At 38.8% G+C, this 20,729-nt stretch overlaps 1 protein-coding gene and 3 long non-coding RNA genes across 11 annotated transcripts in view; 3 read left to right on the plus strand and 1 right to left on the minus strand.

The window, feature by feature from the left end:
• The window catches only part of LOC144337714 (uncharacterized), a 28,859-nt gene extending 18,944 nt beyond the window's left edge, over positions 1-9,915 (minus strand). For both annotated transcript variants that reach the window (XR_013411147.1, XR_013411148.1), the window contains exon 1: positions 9,255-9,915. This is a non-coding gene — a long non-coding RNA (uncharacterized LOC144337714). The remainder of the gene's footprint in view (positions 1-9,254) is intronic.
• NFAT5 (nuclear factor of activated T cells 5) overlaps positions 1-20,729 on the plus strand; it is a 132,058-nt gene that overhangs the window by 24,855 nt on the left and 86,474 nt on the right. For 2 of the 7 annotated variants that reach the window (XM_077984473.1, XM_077984474.1), the window contains exon 3: positions 496-585. The exons of the other annotated variants lie outside the window; for them this stretch is intronic. In XM_077984473.1, the coding sequence (XP_077840599.1) occupies positions 496-585 (90 nt within the window). The remainder of the gene's footprint in view (positions 1-495; positions 586-20,729) is intronic. 7 annotated transcript variants of the gene reach the window in all.
• Positions 1,265-9,831, plus strand: LOC144337691 (uncharacterized). Its single transcript, XR_013411119.1, has 2 exons — positions 1,265-1,612; positions 9,284-9,831. It is a non-coding gene; the product is annotated as an uncharacterized LOC144337691 (long non-coding RNA).
• LOC144337717 (uncharacterized) lies at positions 12,140-13,247 on the plus strand. The gene is made up of 2 exons (XR_013411151.1): positions 12,140-12,264; positions 12,730-13,247. It is a non-coding gene; the product is annotated as an uncharacterized LOC144337717 (long non-coding RNA).

Genomic DNA, 20,729 nt, shown 5'->3' on the forward strand with positions numbered 1-20,729 from the left:
TAGTAGCCCGTTGTTTGTCTAACTTGTCTATCAATTGGATATTTCAGAGATCACGGATTTTAGTAAACATAGCTCTTCGTAACAGAATTGGATGGTGTGTCCTATGAGAAAAATACCGTTTTAGCAATCCAAATGTGGATGTGCTATATATAAGACAGATAATCTTTAAATGACAATGAAACCTCAACTCAGAAACTCAAAGGATAAAATTTGATAAAAATAAGAGGGCAAAAAAAAAATTTAGCGGTGAAAACAGCTGAGAATAGAGTAGAAAGCAATAGCCTTAAGTTTTGTATTTGACTAAGGTTGAATAGAAACTTCAAGTTGCAGTGTCTACCTCAGGATGACTCTTGAATTCTCAACCGAGGAATTTAATAAAAGAGAAATTCTCATTTTTTTGCTAGGCAACAGGAAGTTATTTTTCTTGAAATATAAGTTATTTATAATTTCGTTTCTCATTATTCCTTCTCTGTATCTTTTTTTCTTTCATCACAGATGACTCATTGACACCTCAGGCATCTAAACAGTTCCTTAAGCTGGGCACAGTGGCTGACACCGGTAATCCCAGCACTTTGGGAGGCCAAGGTGGGAGGATTGCTTGAGTCCAGGAGTTTGAGACCAGTTTGGGCAACATAGCAAGACCAACTCCCCCTCCCCAACTGTCTCTACAAAAACTTTAAAAAAACTAGTCCAAGTCTGGTGGCACATGCCTGTAGACTTAGCTACTTAGGAGACTGATAAAGGAGAATTGCATGACCCCAGGAGTTCAAGGTTACAGTGAACTATGATTGCATGACTGCAGTCCAGCTTGGGCAACAGAGTGAGACCCTGTCTCAAATAATAAAAATAAATAAATAAAAAGCTCTCCTTTTTGGCACTTGTAGGTTGTCTGAGTACAGACGTTAATGAGTCCTGAGTACCAAGTGACTAAAAACTCTAATATTGTAAATGGATTGGTAAATTGACAAATCTTGTTTTAGACAATTTTGCTATGGTATGCAACAAAGTAGTTTCCAAATAATTTCAGGTTAGGATATTTAAAATGCTATTTAAAAAACTGTATTAGTCAAAGTTCAGGATTTTTTGTGTAAAGGTGGTTTAAAGTGTAAGGCAGTTCTAGTTCTTCTTTGTATTTGTATTGTTAAAATAAGACTCAGTTGAATTCAGTTTGTAAATACTGGAAAATTGTTATTCGTAGCTACTTTGTCTCAGACGAGATGATTATAAGGAGAAAATTAATTCTGAAGTGGTTTAAACCAAATCATGTTTTAAATTTAGTGTTACATAGATTTCAGGTTGTGTTCTATATCTTTTTTGGCTTTCCCCTCCCTCAGCCTAAGAGTTTAGTTGTTCAGGATAGGGAGATTTGTCCCATGTAATTATTTTTCAGTTTTGCTGAACATATTTTTTAAATGGCTACCTTTCTTTGGTACAGTGTCGTGGGATTCCCCACCCCATCTGGGGTAGAGTGTTGCGGGATTAGAGACAAAGGGGAATCTTTCAGGTCTTCTAACTCAAATCACTAGAAATTTAGGCACGATCTGGACCTTAATGTGTGAGAGGCTGTATCATTTTATTTCCCAAATTGTATTTTCTTTTTTCTTGAGACTGAGTCTCACTCTGTTGCTCAGGCTGGAGTGCAGCGGCGTAATCTCGGCTCACTGCAACCTTCGTCTTCTGGGTTCAAGCGATTCTCCTGCCTCAGCCTCCCTAGTAGCTGAGATTACAGGTGCATGCATGCCACCATACCCAGCTAATTTTTGTATTTTTAATAGAGACGGGGTCTTGCCGTGTTGACCAGGCTGGTCGCAAACTCCTGACCTCAGGTGATATGCCTGCTTTGGCCTCCCAAAGTGCTGGGATTACAGGCATGAGCCACTGTGCCTGGCCACAAATTGTATTTTCTCTAACCTTCTAGTTCATATGAAAAAATTATTGAAGAGTCTCCCCCTCCCCCCCAGTTTTCTTACTCTGAGGATGAAGATGAAGGGGAAAGCTTTAGATAGTTGGTTTTTCAGGCTGGCCACCATGGAAAAATTATTTGCTGTTTTATGAAATATGCAATTCAGTTAAGTTGGAGGAAGCTGTTTAGTAAGGGGAAAAGTACAGAATTTCTAGTCAGGAAACATAATCAAATATCTGTTTTAAACTTTGCTAGTTTTACTTCTTTTCCTCTTTTTATCCTCATTTCCTTTTTATCTAACAAGGTTATCGTGAAGCTTCTATGAACAGTTTTTTACATTATGCTAGTGCCTTTAAACATTGTTTGATTATGAATCTCTAACTTGCTCTGAATATTTTGAGAAAAAAGTTGAATCTTTGTTTGAAGGAAAAAGTTGGTTTTTCAGGATAAGCAAATCTTTTTGGGTGTTCAAGATATTTTTAACAAAAAATTTTTCAAAAATTGAAAGTTGGCTTGGCACAGTAGCTCACACCTGTAATTTCAGCACTTTATGGGGCCAAGGCAGATGACTTAAGGCCAGGAGTTCAAGACCAGAGTGGGCAACATAACAAGACCCCTTCCTACACAGCCCAGGAGTTTGAGGCTGCAGTGAGCTCCGATTGTGCCACTGCATTTCATTCTGGATGACAGAATGAGACCTTGTCTTGATTTAAAAAAAAAATCACAAAAATTTTTTCCAAAGCTATAAAAACTTTAAGCTTTATTGTTTCTCTTTTTCCATGATATTTAGTGGCTCTTTTAGGTTTAGTTGTAACTCCTACCAATAATCCTTAAAAGGAAAATGATAATTACTTTCTTTTTTTTTTTTTTTTGAGAAGGAGTCTCACTCTGTCACCCCGGCTGGAGTGCAGTGGCGCGATCTCAGCTCATCGCAACCTCTGCCTCCTGAGTTCAAGCGATTCTCCTGCCTCAGCCTCCCAAGTAGCTGGGATTACAGGTGCCCACCACCACGCCTGGCTAATTTTTGTATTTTTAATAGAGACAGGTTTCACGATGTTGGCCAGGCTGATCTCAAACTCCTGACCTCAAGTGATACACCCGCCTTGGCCTCCTAGAGTGCTGGGATTACAGGTGTGAGCCACCATGCTCAGTGGTAATTACTTTTTAGAGGATGATACATGGTACTTAGTTTCCATGTTTTTTTTTTCAGTTAGAAATTATTATAGTCTCTAAAATCTTGTGAACATGGGAACAGATTGTGAGGAGAAAAATAAATAAATAAAAGCTTGTGGTTATTTCAAACTCTTATGATCTCAAATCTTGACTAAAACGTGTGCTTTACAGGGATTAAGATTAAAGTGAAGCTTTTTTTTCCCTCATAATATTTCTAACTTAAATTTTTAAGGGGCATTAATCTTATGAAATTGATAGTTTTCTCATCTTTTGATTACTCCCCTTAATTCATGCTTCTGAAAAATGCATTCTAACTAAAAATATAAGAATGCTTATTAATCATAAAATGTACTGGTACTTGTTTAGTGTAGAACTAAGGGATTTAGATATATCCTTTAAATGCAAATAATATATTTGATCATTAAATGGAATAAGCTGCTTTTAGAGTATAGTAGGGTTTATTCTTGGGAGTTTGAAGTTGAGCACAGAGGCGTGGATATAAGAATGGATTCACATCTATTTCCTGTCTGGGTGCTTTAGGAATTTAATCCTTTTTAAAACTGGAACTATTGGGAATTTTATTTTTTTTATGAGGAATCATGAAAATCCCAGGTTTAACTACATATTTTTTTCTAGTTAGTTGCATTATGTGTCAAAAATGAATAAACTAGTTTTAGGTTTTCTGTGTGTTTTGAATATTTTATATATATACATGCTCTTACTATGAATACATAAATTAGCCAACAGATACTAGTCAGAATTTTATTTTGATTGGTCAACTTTTAAAACTGTGAGTTTTACTGAGTTTCTGTCTTTATCTTTCTAGATGTTATAGTGAAATGTCTTAGGAGGGAAACTGAAATGAAGTGGTGTCTGCCGAATGAGTAACTTTACTTGTGGTATTGCAGCACAGTTACTTCTTTTTTAAAAACAATTTTTTAAAATTTTAAGACAGGGTCTCACTCTGTCACCCAGGCTGCAGCCTCCACCTCCTAGGCTCAAGCAGTGCTCCCACCTCAGCCTTCCAAGTTGCTGGGACCACAGGTGTGCATCACCAGGCCCAGCTAATTTTTTTTTTTTGTTCGTTTGTTTGTTTTAACTAGAGACAGTGTCTCCCTAGGTTGCCCAGGCTTGTGTCGAACTTCTGGGCTCAAGTGATCCTCCTGCCTCAGCTTCCCAAAATGCTGGGATTACAGGCAGGAGCCACCGTGCCTGGCCTAGTTACATTTTTAACAAAGTAATTTTGAGAACACAGGTAAAAAGGATGTGATCCGAAAACTGTTTGGTGTGTAGAATGGGGAGAGAAAAAGGAAGCAAATTAAATTGAAGGAGGAAATACGGTAAATTGAATTTTGGAGTTTATTATTGGAAGAAAACATGCCATTTTGTGCAGTATAAAAATATAAGCTTATCAGAATTTTTAAATATTAAAGTTTGTATTTTAACACATTTTCATATTAGAGCCATTTTTTTCCAGATCCTGTTTTCAGCTGTAGCTATTAATGGGGTGAATTTACTCCAAGCTCCCTGGTTGTTCATTAACCTATTAGTGCTTGACTACTTTAATAGGTTCAGGAAAATCTGCTTGTTAGTTGAAACTGCTCAGAGCTGGAATTGAAACTATTCTGCAGTCCTTCCTTATCTGTGGGGAATATGTCCTAGGACCCTCTAGTGGATGCCCGAAACCGAGCATAGTACCAAACACTATATATACAGTCATGCGTAACTTAACGATGGGATATGTTCTGAGAAATGAGTCATTAGGTAGTTTCATCATGCATACATCATAGAGTGTACTTACACAAACCTACGTGGGATAGTCTGCTACATACCTAGGCTGTATGATTTAGCCTGTTGCTCCTAGGCTACAAATCTGTACGACATGTTACTGGACTAAATACTGTAGGCAATTGTAACACAATAGTAAGTATTTGTGTATCTGAACAGAGGAGGCAACACATGGCATGACATCACTAGGAGATAGGAATTTTTCATCTTCTTTATAATTTTATGGGACCAGTGTTGTATATTAATTATAATTTATAAGTCTTTATATACCTTTTATATGGAAAACCAAATGTCCCAGCACCATTGCTGAGTATCATCCATTTTCCCTACTTGATCCACAATGTCAATAGTAAGTGCCATATAGCAGGTTTCTGTATATTCTGTATTATAATCTTATGGGACCACTGTCATATATGTGATCTATCCTTGACTGAAACATATGTGGCACATGACTATACTATGTTTTTTCCTATACATACATACCTATGATAAAGCTTAATTTATAAATAAGGCACAGTAGGAGATTAATAATAATAACTATTGTATTGTCAGGGTTCTCTAGAGAGACAGAACTAATAGGATAGATGTATATATTTACAGGGGAGTTTATTAAGGAGTATTGACTCACACAGTCACAAGGTGAGGTCCCACAATAGGCCATCTGCAAGCTGAGGAGCAAGGAAGCCGGTCCGAATCCCAAAGCTGAAGAACTTGGAGTCTGACGTTCGAGGGCAGGAAACATCAAGCATAGGAGAGAGATGTAGACTGGGAGACTAAACCAGTTTAGTCTTTTCACATTCTTCTGCCCGCTTTTATTCTGGCTGTGCTGGCAGCTGATTAGATTGTACCCACTCAGATTGAGGGTAGGTCTGCCTTTCCCAGTCCACTGACTCAAATGTTAATCTCCTTTGGCAACACCTTCACAGACACACCCAGGAACAATACTTTGCATCCTTCAATCAAGTTGACACTCAATATTAACCATCACAACTATTAATAAATAGAACAATAAAGCAACATACTATAATAAAAGTTATGTGAATGTGGTCTCTCAAAATAGCTTACTGTTCTGTATTCTCCCTTCGTATAATGATGTAAGATGATAGAATGCCGATGTGATGAAACTAAGTGAGGTGAATCACATAGGCATTGTGACACAGCATTAGGCTACTATTGACCTTCTGTATTCCCAAGTCTGTGTCAGTCATTTCAGGGGATCCCTTGTCGAAATCTTCCTTTAGGCTCATGGGTTTCTGGTGCAACATGTTGCTGTCAGTGAAGGGAAAGGGGGTAGCTATGAAAGATTGGGTAAACCATGTTTTTTGTTCATGTCTTTCACCTACAAATTTAATGCCTTTTAAATCTTAACTAAGCACTTATCTTGCTCTGGCTGTAAGTTTTGCCGTTTGAGGTGTGGCAGCAAAATTAGCATGAATAATTTCTTTTTCATTCTTTCACAGTTTTACAGATAGAAGACTCATTCTTCCCATAGATCTTAGCAGCCTCAGCATACGATTTTTTTCTTTCCTTATTAAGAAGTTTCACCTTTTCACTTAAATGAAGCTTCACTTTGGCATATCCAAATTGCCAAATGTCACTACTCTTCCACTTTGGGGCCATTGTTAAGTAAAATAAGGGTTACTTGAATACAAACACTGTGATACTTTGACAGTTAATCTGGTAATCCATATAGTTACTAAGTGACTAAAGATAGATAGTGTGTATAGCATGGATACACTGGATAAAGGGATGATTCTTGTCCTGGTTGGGATGGAGCTAGACTCTCAGGTCAACAGAAAATTTCATCATGCTACTTAGAATGGTGTTGTATTTAAAATTTATAAGTTATTTAAATTGGAATTTTTCATTTAATATTTTCTGACCTTGGTTGACCATGGGTAACTGAAACCATGGAAAGCAAAACCATGGATAATGGAGGACTACTGTATTTACCAAATGTGTTGATTGCATTTTGAGAAAAATTACTTGTAACTTTAATGGGCTGACTTAATATGTTATGATAACAGGATTATTTAGATTATAAGAGACTGGGCAGGTAGATATTACACTAGTCTTGTACTTTGCTCATAATTTTATAGAGCACTTTGATGTATATTACTTCATTTAATCTTTTTGACATCTGAGAGATATATATTCTCATAGATAATAAAACCCAAACTTCCAGATGATTAAGAGACTTGCCCAATTTGACACTGTTAGTCATTAGAAGAGCTAGTCTTAAGAAAAAAGGGCTGGGTGCAGTGACTCACACCTGTAACCTGAGCACTTTGGGAGGCCAAGGCGGGTGGATCACGAGGTCAGGAGTTCAAGACTATGCTGGCCAACATAGTGAAACCCCATCTCTACTAAAAATACAAAAATTAACCGGGTGTGGTGGCACGTGCCTGTAATCGCAGCTACTCAGGAGGCTGAGGCAGGAGAATTGCTTGAACCTGGGAGGCAGAGGTTGCAGTAAGCCGAGATGGTGCCATTGCACTCCAGCCTGGGCGACAGAGTGAGACTGTCTCAAAAAAAAAAAAAAAAGAAAAGAAAAAAGAAAAAGTATTCTGACTTCAATCCATTTTTTTTCTCTAACTGCAGCCAAGATAATTTATTTACTTAGTATTTTCAGCTATAATGGTAAAAGACATAAATGTGATTTCTTCTCTAATTGAGCTTACTTCATAGTCCAGGAGTCAGACTAGTAAATAATCAATTAAAAACAATGTGTTAGGTGCTCTGAAAGGGAAAGTATAGTTTGATGAGGTGGGAAATAGAGGAGTGCCTATGTGCCCGGGGATCAGGAAGGGCTTTTGATAGGAGATGAACTTGCTTTCAAAATCAGTCCTGAAGTCATAAAAATTAGTCAGGTAAAGATTAAAGGGCTATGTTGGAGGAAGAGTGTTCCAGGCAGAGGAGAGAATACCATGTTAGAAGTTTTGGAGGTAAACGAGAGCTTGGTGTATTGAAGAACTGAAAGAAATTCAGTGTGGCTGGATTTTAGAGCTAGAGAAGAGGGAAGGGGAGGGAAAAGGAGGGAAAGGAAGCAGCTATGAAAGATTTGGTAAACCAAAAGCTGGATATGATAAGGTCCTAAATTAGTGACAACTGGGAAAAGAAAAAGAGTACTGCAGGTAGCACAGACTAAATAAATGTGTTAGAAATATTTTAGCCAACAAGTTATATTTGATACGGTTATTATATATATATGTGTATATATATGTATATATAGTGATTTTCTTGCACAGTAAAGGGCACGTTATCCTAAAAGTTGAAAGTAGGTTAACAGTGCACTGTTCATCATGGTGAACTCTGGATATCAGTTTTGACTATCATTTTCTTTTGCTGTCATTCCTAGTCTGATAATGAGTTCAGTTTGGGATATGTTGAAATTGAGCTGCTTATGGGATATTGAACACCTGCTATGTAACAAGCACTAAGCTATATGCTGGGGCTACAAAAAGTAAAGAAAATAAAGTCCTTTTCCTCACCAGTTCATATTCTGGTGGTTGGAAACAGACATTAAACAAATGATTATAAAAATGTCAGGGTAGGCTGGGCATGATGGCTCACGCCTGTAATCCCAGCACTTTGGGAGGCCGAGGTGGGTGGGTCACCTGAGGTCAGGAGCTCGAGACCAGCCTGGCCAACATGGTGAAACCCTGTCTCTACTAAAAATACAAAAATTAGCCACACGCAATGGTGTACGCCTGTAATCCCAGCTGCTTGGGAGGCTGAGGCAGGAGAATCACTTGAACCTGGGAGGTACAGGTTGCAGTGAGCCAAGATGGTGCCACTGTACTCCAGTCTGGGCTCTGGGTGACAGAGTGAGAATCTGTCTCAAAAAAAAAAAAAAAAAAAAAAGTCAGGGTATGGGAATTGGCAAGTCCATAGAAACAGAAAGTAAATTAGTGGTTGCCAGGGATTCAAGGAATGGGGGTGGAGAATGACTGCTAATGGGGATGGCTTTTCTTTTTTGAGGTGATGAAAATGTTCTGGAATTAGGTAGTAGTAATGACTACACAACTTTGGGCTATACTAGAACCCACTGAATCATGTACTTTAAAAGGGTGGAACTTTATGTTATGTGAATTATATCTCAAAAAATGTTGGGAGTTGGCCAGGCGCAGTGGCTCACACCTGCAGTGCCAGCACTTTGGGAGGCCAAGGCGGGAGGATCACCTGAGGTCAGGAGTTCGAGACCAGCCTGGCCAATATGGTAAAACCCTGTCTCTACTAAAAATACAAAAAACTAGCCAGGCGTGGTGGCGTGTGCCTGTAATCCCGGTGGCACGTGCCTGTAATCCCAGCTGCTTGGGAGGCTGAGGCAGGAGAATTGCTTGAACCCAGGAGGTGAATATTGCAGTGAGCCAAGATGGTGCCACTGCACTCCAGCCTGGGTGACCGAGCGAGACTCAGTCTCAAAAAGAATTTAAAAACTGGGAGTGAAAAAAATAAAGCAAGGTTCGGAGGGATAAGAAAATGATGGGGGCACTATTTTGTAGAGCATGATCATAGTGATTTTTGAGTCTAATTTGAACAGACACCTAAAGGAATCGAAAGGGTAAGCAATGGAGATATATGTGGAAAGAGTTTTCCAGGTGGAGGAAAGGCGAGTACAAAGACATCGAGGCTGTGAAAGTGCTTGGCGTGTTCAAGAAGTAGCAATAAAGGCAGTATACCTGGAGCAGAGTGGAAAAGCAGAAGAGTTGTAGAAGAGAGAGGGAGAGAGATATTAAAGTGCTAGATCATGTAAGGACTTTGGGTTTTATGCTGAGATGGGTGCTGAGGAGCGATGTCATCTGCATTACGTTTTTAATGAATACTGGCTACAGTGTAGATAATAAAGTGTAAGAATGAAAAAGGAAATCAATTAGGAGGCAATTGAAGTAGTTCAGGTGAGATGATTAGATCAGGATTGTAGTAGTGGAGGTTGTTAAGAAGTGGCGGAATTCTAGATTAGAAAAGTGAGAAAGAAAAAGACAGGATTCATTTCTCTGGGAAAAAAACAAGGTATTTCAGGTACATGAAGAGAGGAGTAGACTAAAGAGAAGCCAACAAAGGAAGAAAATAAACAGGAATTCCTGAAAGCAGGAGTAGTCAATTGTGTCAGTAATTGGAAATAAATCAATTAGGAGTTTATTGATAACTGAGCAATTTGAATGGAGAGTGGTTGGAACAGAAGCCAAGTAGTAGTTGACTGAGCAATAAATGTGAATAGAGGAAGTGGAGGCAGCTAGGAAGACAACTATAGTACTAAGTAAGAATAGTTGGGAGGGGAAGAAGAGAGTGGAAACTAGAAAAGCATATATAAGAATAGGAATCTTGTGGAATGAGGGAGTTGAAAGGACAGGAATTATTAGTAGAGGAAAGTTTTGGAGGAACAATGAAGAAAAAGGGATCTAGTACATATGGTTGCTTCTTTTCTTGAGCCCGGAGAGGTAAGGATAATTTTTATCTGGGAAAGGAAGTATGAGAAATTTATGTCCTATAAATTTGCTGTGGAGAAATAGACAGTCATTTGCCAAGAATGATAGATACAGGATAGTAGCCTTAAGAGAATCATCATGAGGAATTGGGGAGTAAAGCTGATGAGGAATACTTTGGAAAAAAAAAAAAAAGGCTCCTGAGCTACTTTGAGGAAGATCTTGAATTCGTAGTGGCACTGGTCCACAATTTTGATTTTTCTCTGAAAACTTAGAAGCTGTGGTGCAGGAGTGTTGAAGATGAGTGCTTAGGGTCATTCAGGATTGGGTATGATTAACAGGATGAATATGATAGAAAAATAATAGGGATGGGATAAAGGAATTCTTCAAGACATATCTCAGGCTTCGTCTTTTCCTTGAAGTGTCCCCCATTGGTCTTTTCTCTTTTAATTTTGTACTTTTCTCTGCTATTGCTGCCTTATGTTTAGTCCATTAGAATTTACGCACACACATACACATACACACACACACTCTTAAGCACTTAAATTTTTTTTAAATATGGAAAACCACAAAACAAGGACAAATCACATGCAGTCCTGCCATATCTAGGTATGACCACTGTTAATATGTTGGTGATTATTCTTTCAGACATCTGTATATATTTATACATATCTACTTATTTATACATTTCTGCATAAGTGGGATTATACATCTGTTTTATTTGCCTACTGTTATTAAATATATATATAATTTGTGATGGCTGCAAAATATTACATGGTAATTTATTTATTTGTTTATTTTTGAGACAGAGTCTCTCTCTGTTGCCCAGGCTGGAGTGCAGTGGCGCAATCACGGCTAACTGTAGCCTTGACCTCCTGGGCTCAAGTGATTCTCCAGCCTAGGCCTCTCAAGTGCCTGGGACTATAGGTGTGCACCACCATGCTCGGCTACTATTTTTTAAAAAAATTTTTGTAGAGGCCGGGCACGGTGGCTCACGCCTGTAATCCCAGCACTTTGGGAGGCCGAGGCGGGCGGATCACGAGGTCAGGAGATCGAGACCATCCTGGCTAACATAGTGAAACCCTGTCTCTACTAAAAATACAAAAAAAAAAATCAGACAGGTGTTGTGGTGGATGCCTGTAGTCCCGGCTACTCAGGAGGCTGAGGCAGGAGAATGGAGTGAACCTGGGAGGCGGAGCTTGCAGTGAGTCGAGATCGCACCACTGCACTCCAGCTTGGGCAACAGAGCGAGCCTCCGTCTCAAAAAAAAAAAAAAAAAAAAAATTTTGTAGAGACCAGATCTTGCTATGTTGCCAGGGCCGGTCTCAGACTCCTGGGTTCAAGTGATCCTCTTGCCTCAGCCTCCCAAAGTTCTAGGATTACAGGTGTGAGCTACCATGCCAACCAACGTGGTTTAAATAACAAAATTTAATTAGCCAATCCTTTGGTGATGGACTCTTATTTCATTTTATTTTTTAACTGTTATAAGTCATTGTAATGAATATAGTACAAATGATTTCCCCCTGTACTGGTATGAGTACTGTTCTAAATACTTAAATTTGTCTTTTATTTCTAAATTTCTTCTGCTGTCATATTTCAAGGTGAATCCTTCAGACTTGCATTCTTTTAGCTTTCTCTTGAGAATGGATCCAAATGATTAAGACTGCCTGCATATTATTAGATAAGACCACCCCCAAACCATCTTGTAATCTTTAGTGTTGAGGTTAAGTGCATAGGCTTTGGAGTCAGAACAGATTGGATTCAAATCTTTGCTCTGCTACTTCATTTAGTTGCATAGCTTTAAACTTCAGTTTTCCAGTCTATTAAATAAAGAACATTGAAAGCATAAGGCTTTTTTTCATTGGGAGAATTCTATAACTGAGATGAAATAATCATTATTTAAAATTTTTCTAGCTAATTAAAATCCTTCATGCTACAGTTTAATGTTATTTTCCTTGTCTAGATTAAGGGAAAGTAGATAAATCTTGGTTATTATATTTTTAATTATTTTTATTTTATTTATTTATTTATTTTGAGATGGAGTTTCACTCTTGTTGCCCAGGCTGGAGTGCAACAGCATGATCTCGGCTCATTGCAACCTCCGCCTCCTGGGTTCAAACGATTCTCCTGTCTCAGCCTCCTGAGTAGCTGGGATTACAGGCATGCACCACCATGCCTGGCTAATTTTTTGTGTTTTAGTAGAGATGAGGTTTCTCCATGTTGGTCAGGCTGGTCTCGAACTCCCAACCTCAGGTGATCTGCCACTTCAGCCTCCTAAAGTGCTGGGATTACAGGTGTGAGCCACCATGCCCAGACTGTGTGTGTGTGTGTGTGTGTGTGTGTGTGTGTGTGTGTGTGTGTGTGAGAGAGAGAGAGAGAGACAGGCTCTCACTCTCAAAATCTATGAGAAAAGATTTTCCAGCCCAGGCTGGAGTGCAGTGGCACGATCTTGGCTCACTGCAGCCTCAACCTACTGGGCTTAAGCAATCCCACCTCAGCCTCCCAAGTAGTTGGGACTACAGGCGTGCAACACCATGCTCAGCTCATTTTTTTGTTTTTTTGTTTTTTTTAGTAGAGATGAGGTTTTGCCACATTGCCCAGGTTAGTCTTGAACTCCTGAGCTCAAGCAATCCACCCACCTCAGCCTCACAAAGTGCTGGGATTATAGGCATGCACCACTGCCCCTGGCCTTGGTTAACTTTTGTTTAACAAACCTTCATAAATGAAATCCTATGTTCCTATTATAAATCATGTTTATGTATTAAATAAATATGTATTATTATAAATCATGTTACATGTATTCAAAGAATATTTAATGATAGAAGAAAATATTCATGATTGTATGTTATATTTTTTAAAGAAACATATAAAATTATAATCCTAGTTTTATTTTTTAATAAAACAGGCCCATAGAAAATAGACTAAAATGTTAGAATGGTGATCTATGGGAATTGAGATTTGAAGTGACTTTTTATTTTCTTTCTTATACTTTTAAAAAATTTCTGAATTTTTATGATATATCCTCTTTATATCTCCCTTAAATCCTTTATACATCCTTTTTGTCCATCACTTTTGTAACCTAAATAAAGTGTGCCAATATTAAAATAGGAGTCTTCAGATAGTAGAACATTATAACTGAAACTTTTATGATTCTCTTAATTTTTTCTCATAGATTTTAATTTGCAGTGTTTATATTTATGGCAGCCCTCTAAATCTTCTTCAGGTGTTTCATTTATATCATGCATTATTGGAGTTAAAATAGAACATATCAGCCAGGCACGGTGTTTCATGCCTGTAATCTCAGCACTTTGGGAGGTGGGCAGATCACTTAAACTCAGGAGTTTGAGACTAGCCTGGGCAATAAAGTAAGACCCTGTCTCTAAAAAAAAAAAAATACAAAAATTAGCCCGGCATGATCGTGTATACCTATGGTCCCAGCTACTCAGGAGGCTGAGGTGGGAGGATGGCTTGAGCCTGAGAGGCAGAGGTTGCAGTGAGCTGAGATTACACCACTGCACTCTAGCCTGGGCGCCAGACTCTGACCCTATCTCAAAACAAACAAACAAAAAACACCATAGAACATATTTCTGTATTGAGGTCTGATTCTGTGATGTGTGTATAGTTCTAGGATTATCATTTCCTTTGTATATATACTAAATTTAAAAACTTGAGATTTGAACAATTTCCTTGTCAGTATTATCATATGCAGCAGCTTTTGGTGGTGGAGAGACCTAACAGTTAAAATTTTCCAACAACATTAATTTTTAGCTATATTATACTTAATTATATAATTAATTTTAGTAGCTAATATTTGTTTTAATTCTTTCTAATAGCCTAGGTCAGTGGATTCTTGGATTATTGCATTTAATCCTCAGAACAACCATATAAAGTCTAGATAGCCTCATTACTCCTATTTTACAGAGAGGAAAACAGACCAAAAGTAACTTGTCCAGGGGCACATAGTAGCAAGCAGCAGAGCTGGGATTTAAATGGAGGCAATTTGGTACCAGGACCACGTGCACACACAGACTCTGTGCTTCCTACTATAATAAATTTGTTTCTCTTGATTGGGTGAAGTTTGCTGAAATAATGTATATTTAAAGGATCTAGCACTGCACTTCATACCTTGTAGATGCTCAATTGAATTTTCTTTTGTAATGGGTAGAGTGATCCCATTGAATTAGGTGGCATATTCCACCTGGTGGTCAAATAAGGAATTCTAATATAGGTAAACTCGGGTCTGGGGTTTGTTGTACAGATAGATTATTTCATCATCAAGGTACTAAGCCTAGTATTCAATAGTTATTTTTTCCTGACCTTCTCCCTCCTACCCTCTACCCCCAAGTAGGCCCCAGTGTCTGTTCCCCTCTTTGTGTCCATGAGTAGGGGTTCTTTTTAAAAAATTTTTTATTGTGATGAACTGCACAATAAATCAATCATTTTAAAGAAAATCCTGTTGTGCAACCACTACCTCTATCTAGCTATCTGGTTCAAAGCCATTTTTGTCATTCCCAGAAGAAAAATCCTGTGTCCATCTTCATCCTCCTGTGCCTGCCATGAGCCCAACTTATGGCATCCACCAATCTGTGTTCTGTTGCTATGGATTTGCCTATTCTGGATTTATATGTGACCTCTTATGTTTGGCTTCTTTCCCTTAGTATAATATTTTTGAGATTTATCCACCTTGTAGCATGTACTTCATTTATTCTTGTGGGAGAGTACTGTTCCATTCTATGGATACCACGATTTGTGTTACCCATTCATCCACTGATGGACATTTGTGTTTTTTCTACCTTTTGGCCATTGTTAATAGTGTTGCTGTTCATATGCTATAGCGTGTGTGTGCATGTATTTGTTTGACTACCAACTTTTAATTATTTTAAGTATAAGAAGTTTTTTTTAAAGGAAAATGGCCTTTATTGGATGTTTAAAAATTCTATAAAAACATTAAAAAGAAAATGGAGGCCGAGCGCGGTGGCTGATGCCTGTAATCCCAACACTTTGGGAGGCCAAGACAGGTGGATCACTTGAGTTCAGGAGTTTAAGATCTGCTTGGCCAACATGGTGAAACCCCATCTCTACTAAAAGTACAAAAATTAGCTAGGCATGGTGGTGGGCACTTGTAATTCTAGCTACTTGGGGGCTGAGGTAGGAGAATCACTTGAATCCAGGAGGCAGACATTGCAGTGAGCTGAGATCGCACCACTGCACCCTAGCCAGGGCAACAGAGCAAGACTGTCTCAAAAAAAAAAAAATAGAAAAGTAGTATACAGTAAAGAGTACTACTGTACATATTTGTATCATAGCATCTTGCAGGGAGCATGACTTGGCGCTTGGTAAATGTTTGTTAAATTGAATTTTTGGTTTTTGAGAAACTTCTTTCTAATTCTGATTTTGCTATTAACTATCTGGTTTTGGACAAATCCTCAGTTTCTGGGCCCCAGTTTTTAAATCTATAAAGAAATAGACTAAACTCTTTAAGAGTCCTGTAAGTTCTGTGAAAGTCTATTCCCTTTTTTCTTTTAATAGGAAATGTTTTGGTGCTATATCCTTTTACCCTCTGGAAAATAGGTACTTACCAGCCTTTGGCTGTTGTAGGCAGTTCTTTCTCATTAAATTTGCCTCTGGAAAGGGCTGTTTGATCAAGAAAGTTGGGACCACTCAATGTTCTTGTCTTTAACCTCTTACAAGGTTTCTTCAGGAAAGACTCATTTTTTATCTTCCCATCTTCCCCTTCCATATCTTGCAAACCCTAGTAGAGAGATTGAAAAACTCAAGTGCCTATAGGGCACAGACAGCATAATATCCATTAGAGAAATTGGCTGAACGGTACTTTAAGTAACTAGAGAGTACACTAAAGGAGGCAGTTACAGTTTTTCTTGTGGATTTAGTATTGCCGGATCCTGTGATTCAAGAGAAACCAAAGGTCTGAGATTTTTATGTAAAATCTGTTTTTTAAATGTTGGTAATTAATTTTAAATGTTTTTTTTTTAAACTGTGCAGGCGAAACAGAACACTTCTAAAGTCCAGGTATATACTATAGGAAGTACAAGACTTGTAGAAAGGAAAACTGGATGGGTATGGTGGCTCACGGGTGTAATCCCAGCACTTTGGGAGGCCGAGGCAGGTGGGTTGCTTGATGCTAGGAGTTCAAAACCAGCCTGGCCAACATAACGAAACGTCATCCCTACTAAAAATACAAAAAATTCGCTGGGCGTGGTGGTGCGCCTGTAATTCCAGTTGTTCAGGAGGCTGAGGCGTGAGAATTGCTTGAACTGGGGAGGCAGAGGTTGCAGTGAGCTGAGATGGCGCCATTGTACTCCAGCTTGGGTGATAGAAGGAGACTGTCTCAGAACAACAACAATAACGAAAGGAAAGCTGTGTATTTTTTTTTTTTTTGGAGATGGAGTCTCGCTCTGTCGCCCAGGCTGGAGTGCAGTGGCCGGATCTCAGCTCACTGCAAGCTCCACCTTCTGGGTTTATGCCATTCTCCTGCCTCAGCCTCCCGAGTAGCTGGCACTACAGGCACCCGCCACCTTGCCCAGCTAGTTTTTTTTTGTATTTTTTTAGTAGAGACGGGGTTTCATCGTGTTAGCCAGGATGGTCTTGATCTCCTGACCTCGTGATCCGCCCGTCTCGGCCTCCCAAAGTGCTGGGATTACAGGCTTGAGCCACCGTGCCCTGCCAAAGCTGTACATTTTGAAGTGAAATCAGAATCATCTTGAAACGGGCATGAGGTATTCATCAGATTGCGTTTGGAATAAAAGAAATAATGCCCGTGGAATATCTCAGTAACACTTCCTCATTGCTAACCCTTTCGAGGGCAGAAATTATAGCTTTTATCTATATTAGTAGCTCCAATTAATATATTAATAATAGTTCTAGGTGTGTTCTACCCATTGTTGCTAGTGCTTACAACTCTACAAGGTAGATAGGTATTACCACTGTATTATAAATGAGACAGCCAAGGCTTGCTGTGTTAAGTAACTTGTCCAAGGTCACACAAAAAATAAGTGATACATTTATGGTGAAACCTCAGTTCTGACTAACTTCATTCTTTCATTATGACATGCTACCTACCTCTTATTTATTATAAACAATATTGGTATACTGACACAAGGATCAGATGCTTTGTATAATGGTTGTAGACTTTTCCGAGGAAACTTGTAACTTTCTTCTTTTTACTTTATCCCCTTTAATGCAAAAAAAGAGAGATTACAATAACACTTGAAATGCCTCCTAATTATCTGTTATGTATAGTCATGATTGTGACTTTCTGATCAAGCCAAATGAAAATTTATATGCTTTTGTTTAACAATGATATTGACAACCTTTAATACTAGAACCTTTATCCCCTGAGTCTTAACCCCTTAATTCTTGCATATGTTGTAATTGGCTCTTTAAAGATAAATGGGTGTAGAAGGATTTCTTACACACCTCTTAAGCATCTGCTTATAGAGCATAGCCACTGGCAAATGGAAACAACTGAATTCTCTTCTAGAGCACATTTGAATCCATCTCACTAAAGCTTCTCAACTTGTGACTTCTGAAAAATGTGTTTTGGTCTTCTCATTTTCTATTTTCTTTTTCTCTCATGTAGTGGAAGAGATTCTCAATCAGTTTTCTAAGATACTTTCAATTTCCTGACTTGATTCTGTGACATACTTTTTCTATTTTCCACTCTCTCTTTTCATTACTCCCTTTCATGTGTTTGTTTTCCTCCTATCAGCAGTAGTCAAACTGCTTTTAACTATGATTTCTGAAAAGGTACTTCTGCATTTGATATAATTTCATAAGGGCCCTGGTGCTTCAAAAGAAATTAGAAAACTAAATCCTTATGGTAGTATAATTCTATAAGAGTGTACTAGAAAAACTACTTTATTGGCTGGGCGCAGTGGCTCACGCCTGTAATTCCAGCACTTTGGGAGGCCAAGGCGGGCAGATCACTTCAGGTCAGGGGTTCGAGACCAGGCTGGCCAACATGGCAAAACCCTGTCTCTACCAAAAATTATAAAAAACTAGCCGGGTGTTGTGGCACACGCCTGTAATCTCAGCCTCTCGAGAGAGGCTGAGGCAGGAGAATCCCTTGAACCCGGGAGCTGGAGGTTGCAGTGAGCCAAGATCGAACCACTGCACTCCAGCCTGGGAGACAGAGCCAGACTCCATCTCAAAAAGAAAAGAAAAGAAAAACTACTTTATTATACAATTGGTAAGCTTGTGCTAGTACATTACTAGATCTGATCCAAACGGCACTTTTTAATTACTCAGGACCCTGGTTTCCTGTCTCTTGTCTTTAAGTATCCCCATTTTCTGTATTGTACAACTTATTTTTATTCTCTAAGTGTGTGTATGTGTGTGTGTGTAAGTGTGTAACCTTATCCCAGCTAGATTTTCAGTTCTTTGAGGGCAGGAACTACTACATCTTTAATTTCTTTTAAATCTCTTTGCACCTAAAGGATACACTTGTGTGTGTACAGAGTATTTTGTGCTTTTACAAAATTAAGACTAATTTTTTAAGCCTCAGAGGGCTTAACCCAGCATGTTACATAAGGCACATACACTGTTTATTGAATATTAAGTAACCTGAAAATTCTTCAAATCTATTTAAGGTTGTCAAGTAGAAATAGTAATGTTAATTCTTAATCCTCCCTGAGCAAAGAACATGTTGAAATGGGTTAAAATTATAATAGAATAACTTCTGCTTCCAGCCAAGGTAGATTAACTAGAAGACTAGGTTTACCTCTTGCCCAAAACAACTAAAAAGCCAGATAAAATATATAAAACAGTGATTTTCTTTATATGTAACATCAGGCGATGAAGAACGGTGGTCCCTGAGAGAGAAGACAAATGAGATGACGCCTACAGTTTCCCTGGCTTACTGCCAGGAGAAAGTTCCTGGGCTGTGGTACAGAAAGGGGGAACCAAAGCAGAGCCCAGCGGTCTTCTTAAGTCAAAGTGGTAGAGATAGGAGTCTGGGAAAGCCCAGATGGCCAGGGTTCTCAATGCAGAGTACTAGAAAGGAGAGGTACACTCAGAGAGAACTCTGGAGATCTGTAGAGGATCTCCTTAGAGTATCTAGTTGAGTGGTAATGATTGTATGCATGTGGGGAACTACTCAAGGATGGGGAGTGGGCTGGGGACAAGAGCGGGGACGGACTGCCTGAGAGGATTAGAGGGAACAGTTTCCAGAGCTCACAAAGGACTGGATATGATGTCTTTTTGCAACAGCCTGAGTAGAAAATCTCTTATTTTCAGGGGCATTGGGTAGTGTTGAAGGGTCTTGCCTCATTAGTGGGGAAAAATTAGCCCTGGACTAAACACACTGTAGTTCTTGACAATGAAAGCTTAAAAGCAAAAACCAAGGCCGGGCGCGGTGGCTCATGCCTGTGATCCCAGCACTTTGAGAGCCTGAGGCGGGCGGATAACCAGACCAGCCTGGCCAACGTGGTGAAACCCTGTCTCTATTAAAAAATACAAAAAAATTAGCTGGGCGCGGTGGCGGGCGCCTGTAATCCCAGCTACTCAGGAGACTGAGGCAGGAGAATGGCGTGAACCCGGGAGGCGGAGGTTGCAGTGAGCTGAGATTGCGCCACTGCACTCCAGCCTGGGCAACAGAGTGAGACTGTCTCAAAAAAAGAAAAGAAAAAAAAGAAAATACCAAAAGGATCAAGCTGTTTCCAAGTAACTTAACCATATCCTGAAACAAAGCTCAAGAATATTTATAGGAGTACTAAAATATTCAGCACACAACAGGGTAAAATTCTCAATATCTGGTATCCAATAAAAAAATCACCAGTCATGGAAACACTTAATGAGGAGAAAATTCAATAAATCAAAACTGATCCAAAAATAGATTGTGGCTTTTTTTTTTTTTTTTTTTTTTGGTCTGCACCCGTATCCTGTCTAATTTCTTTTATATAAAATTCAAAAACAGGCAAAACTATAGTCTGTGATAAAAGCTAGAAGATCAGTCACTTCTGGAAGAGGTGAAGCATGTGGAGGGATGCTTAATCAGCTTGGTGGTGGGTATGTTATGGGTATGTTCACTTTGTAAAATTCTGCAAGCTCAAGACTTAAGAATTGTACTATACGTATATGTCATGCTTTAATAAAAAGTTAAAACTGGCTGGGTGCGGTGGCTCACGGCTGTAATCTCAGCTCTTTGGGAGACTGTAGCGGGGGGATCACTTGAGCCCAGGAGTCTGAGGTTGCTGTAAGCCATGATCACACTACTGTACTTCAGCTTGGACAACAGAGCCAAGACTTAGTCATTTTTAAAAAAGAAAAAAAAAAAAAACACTAATAAAAAAGAATTCTGAAATTATGACCTATAAGATTAATAATAATTATCCATTTTTGTTTATGTATACTTTATGTCAAAGCACTTTTCACAAATACCAATGTTATGATTGTGCATATAAAATACTTTCTAAACTTTA

The sequence above is a fragment of the Macaca mulatta genome, chromosome 20 (genome assembly GCF_049350105.2).
Source record: "Macaca mulatta isolate MMU2019108-1 chromosome 20, T2T-MMU8v2.0, whole genome shotgun sequence".
Lineage (NCBI taxonomy): Eukaryota > Metazoa > Chordata > Mammalia > Primates > Cercopithecidae > Macaca > Macaca mulatta.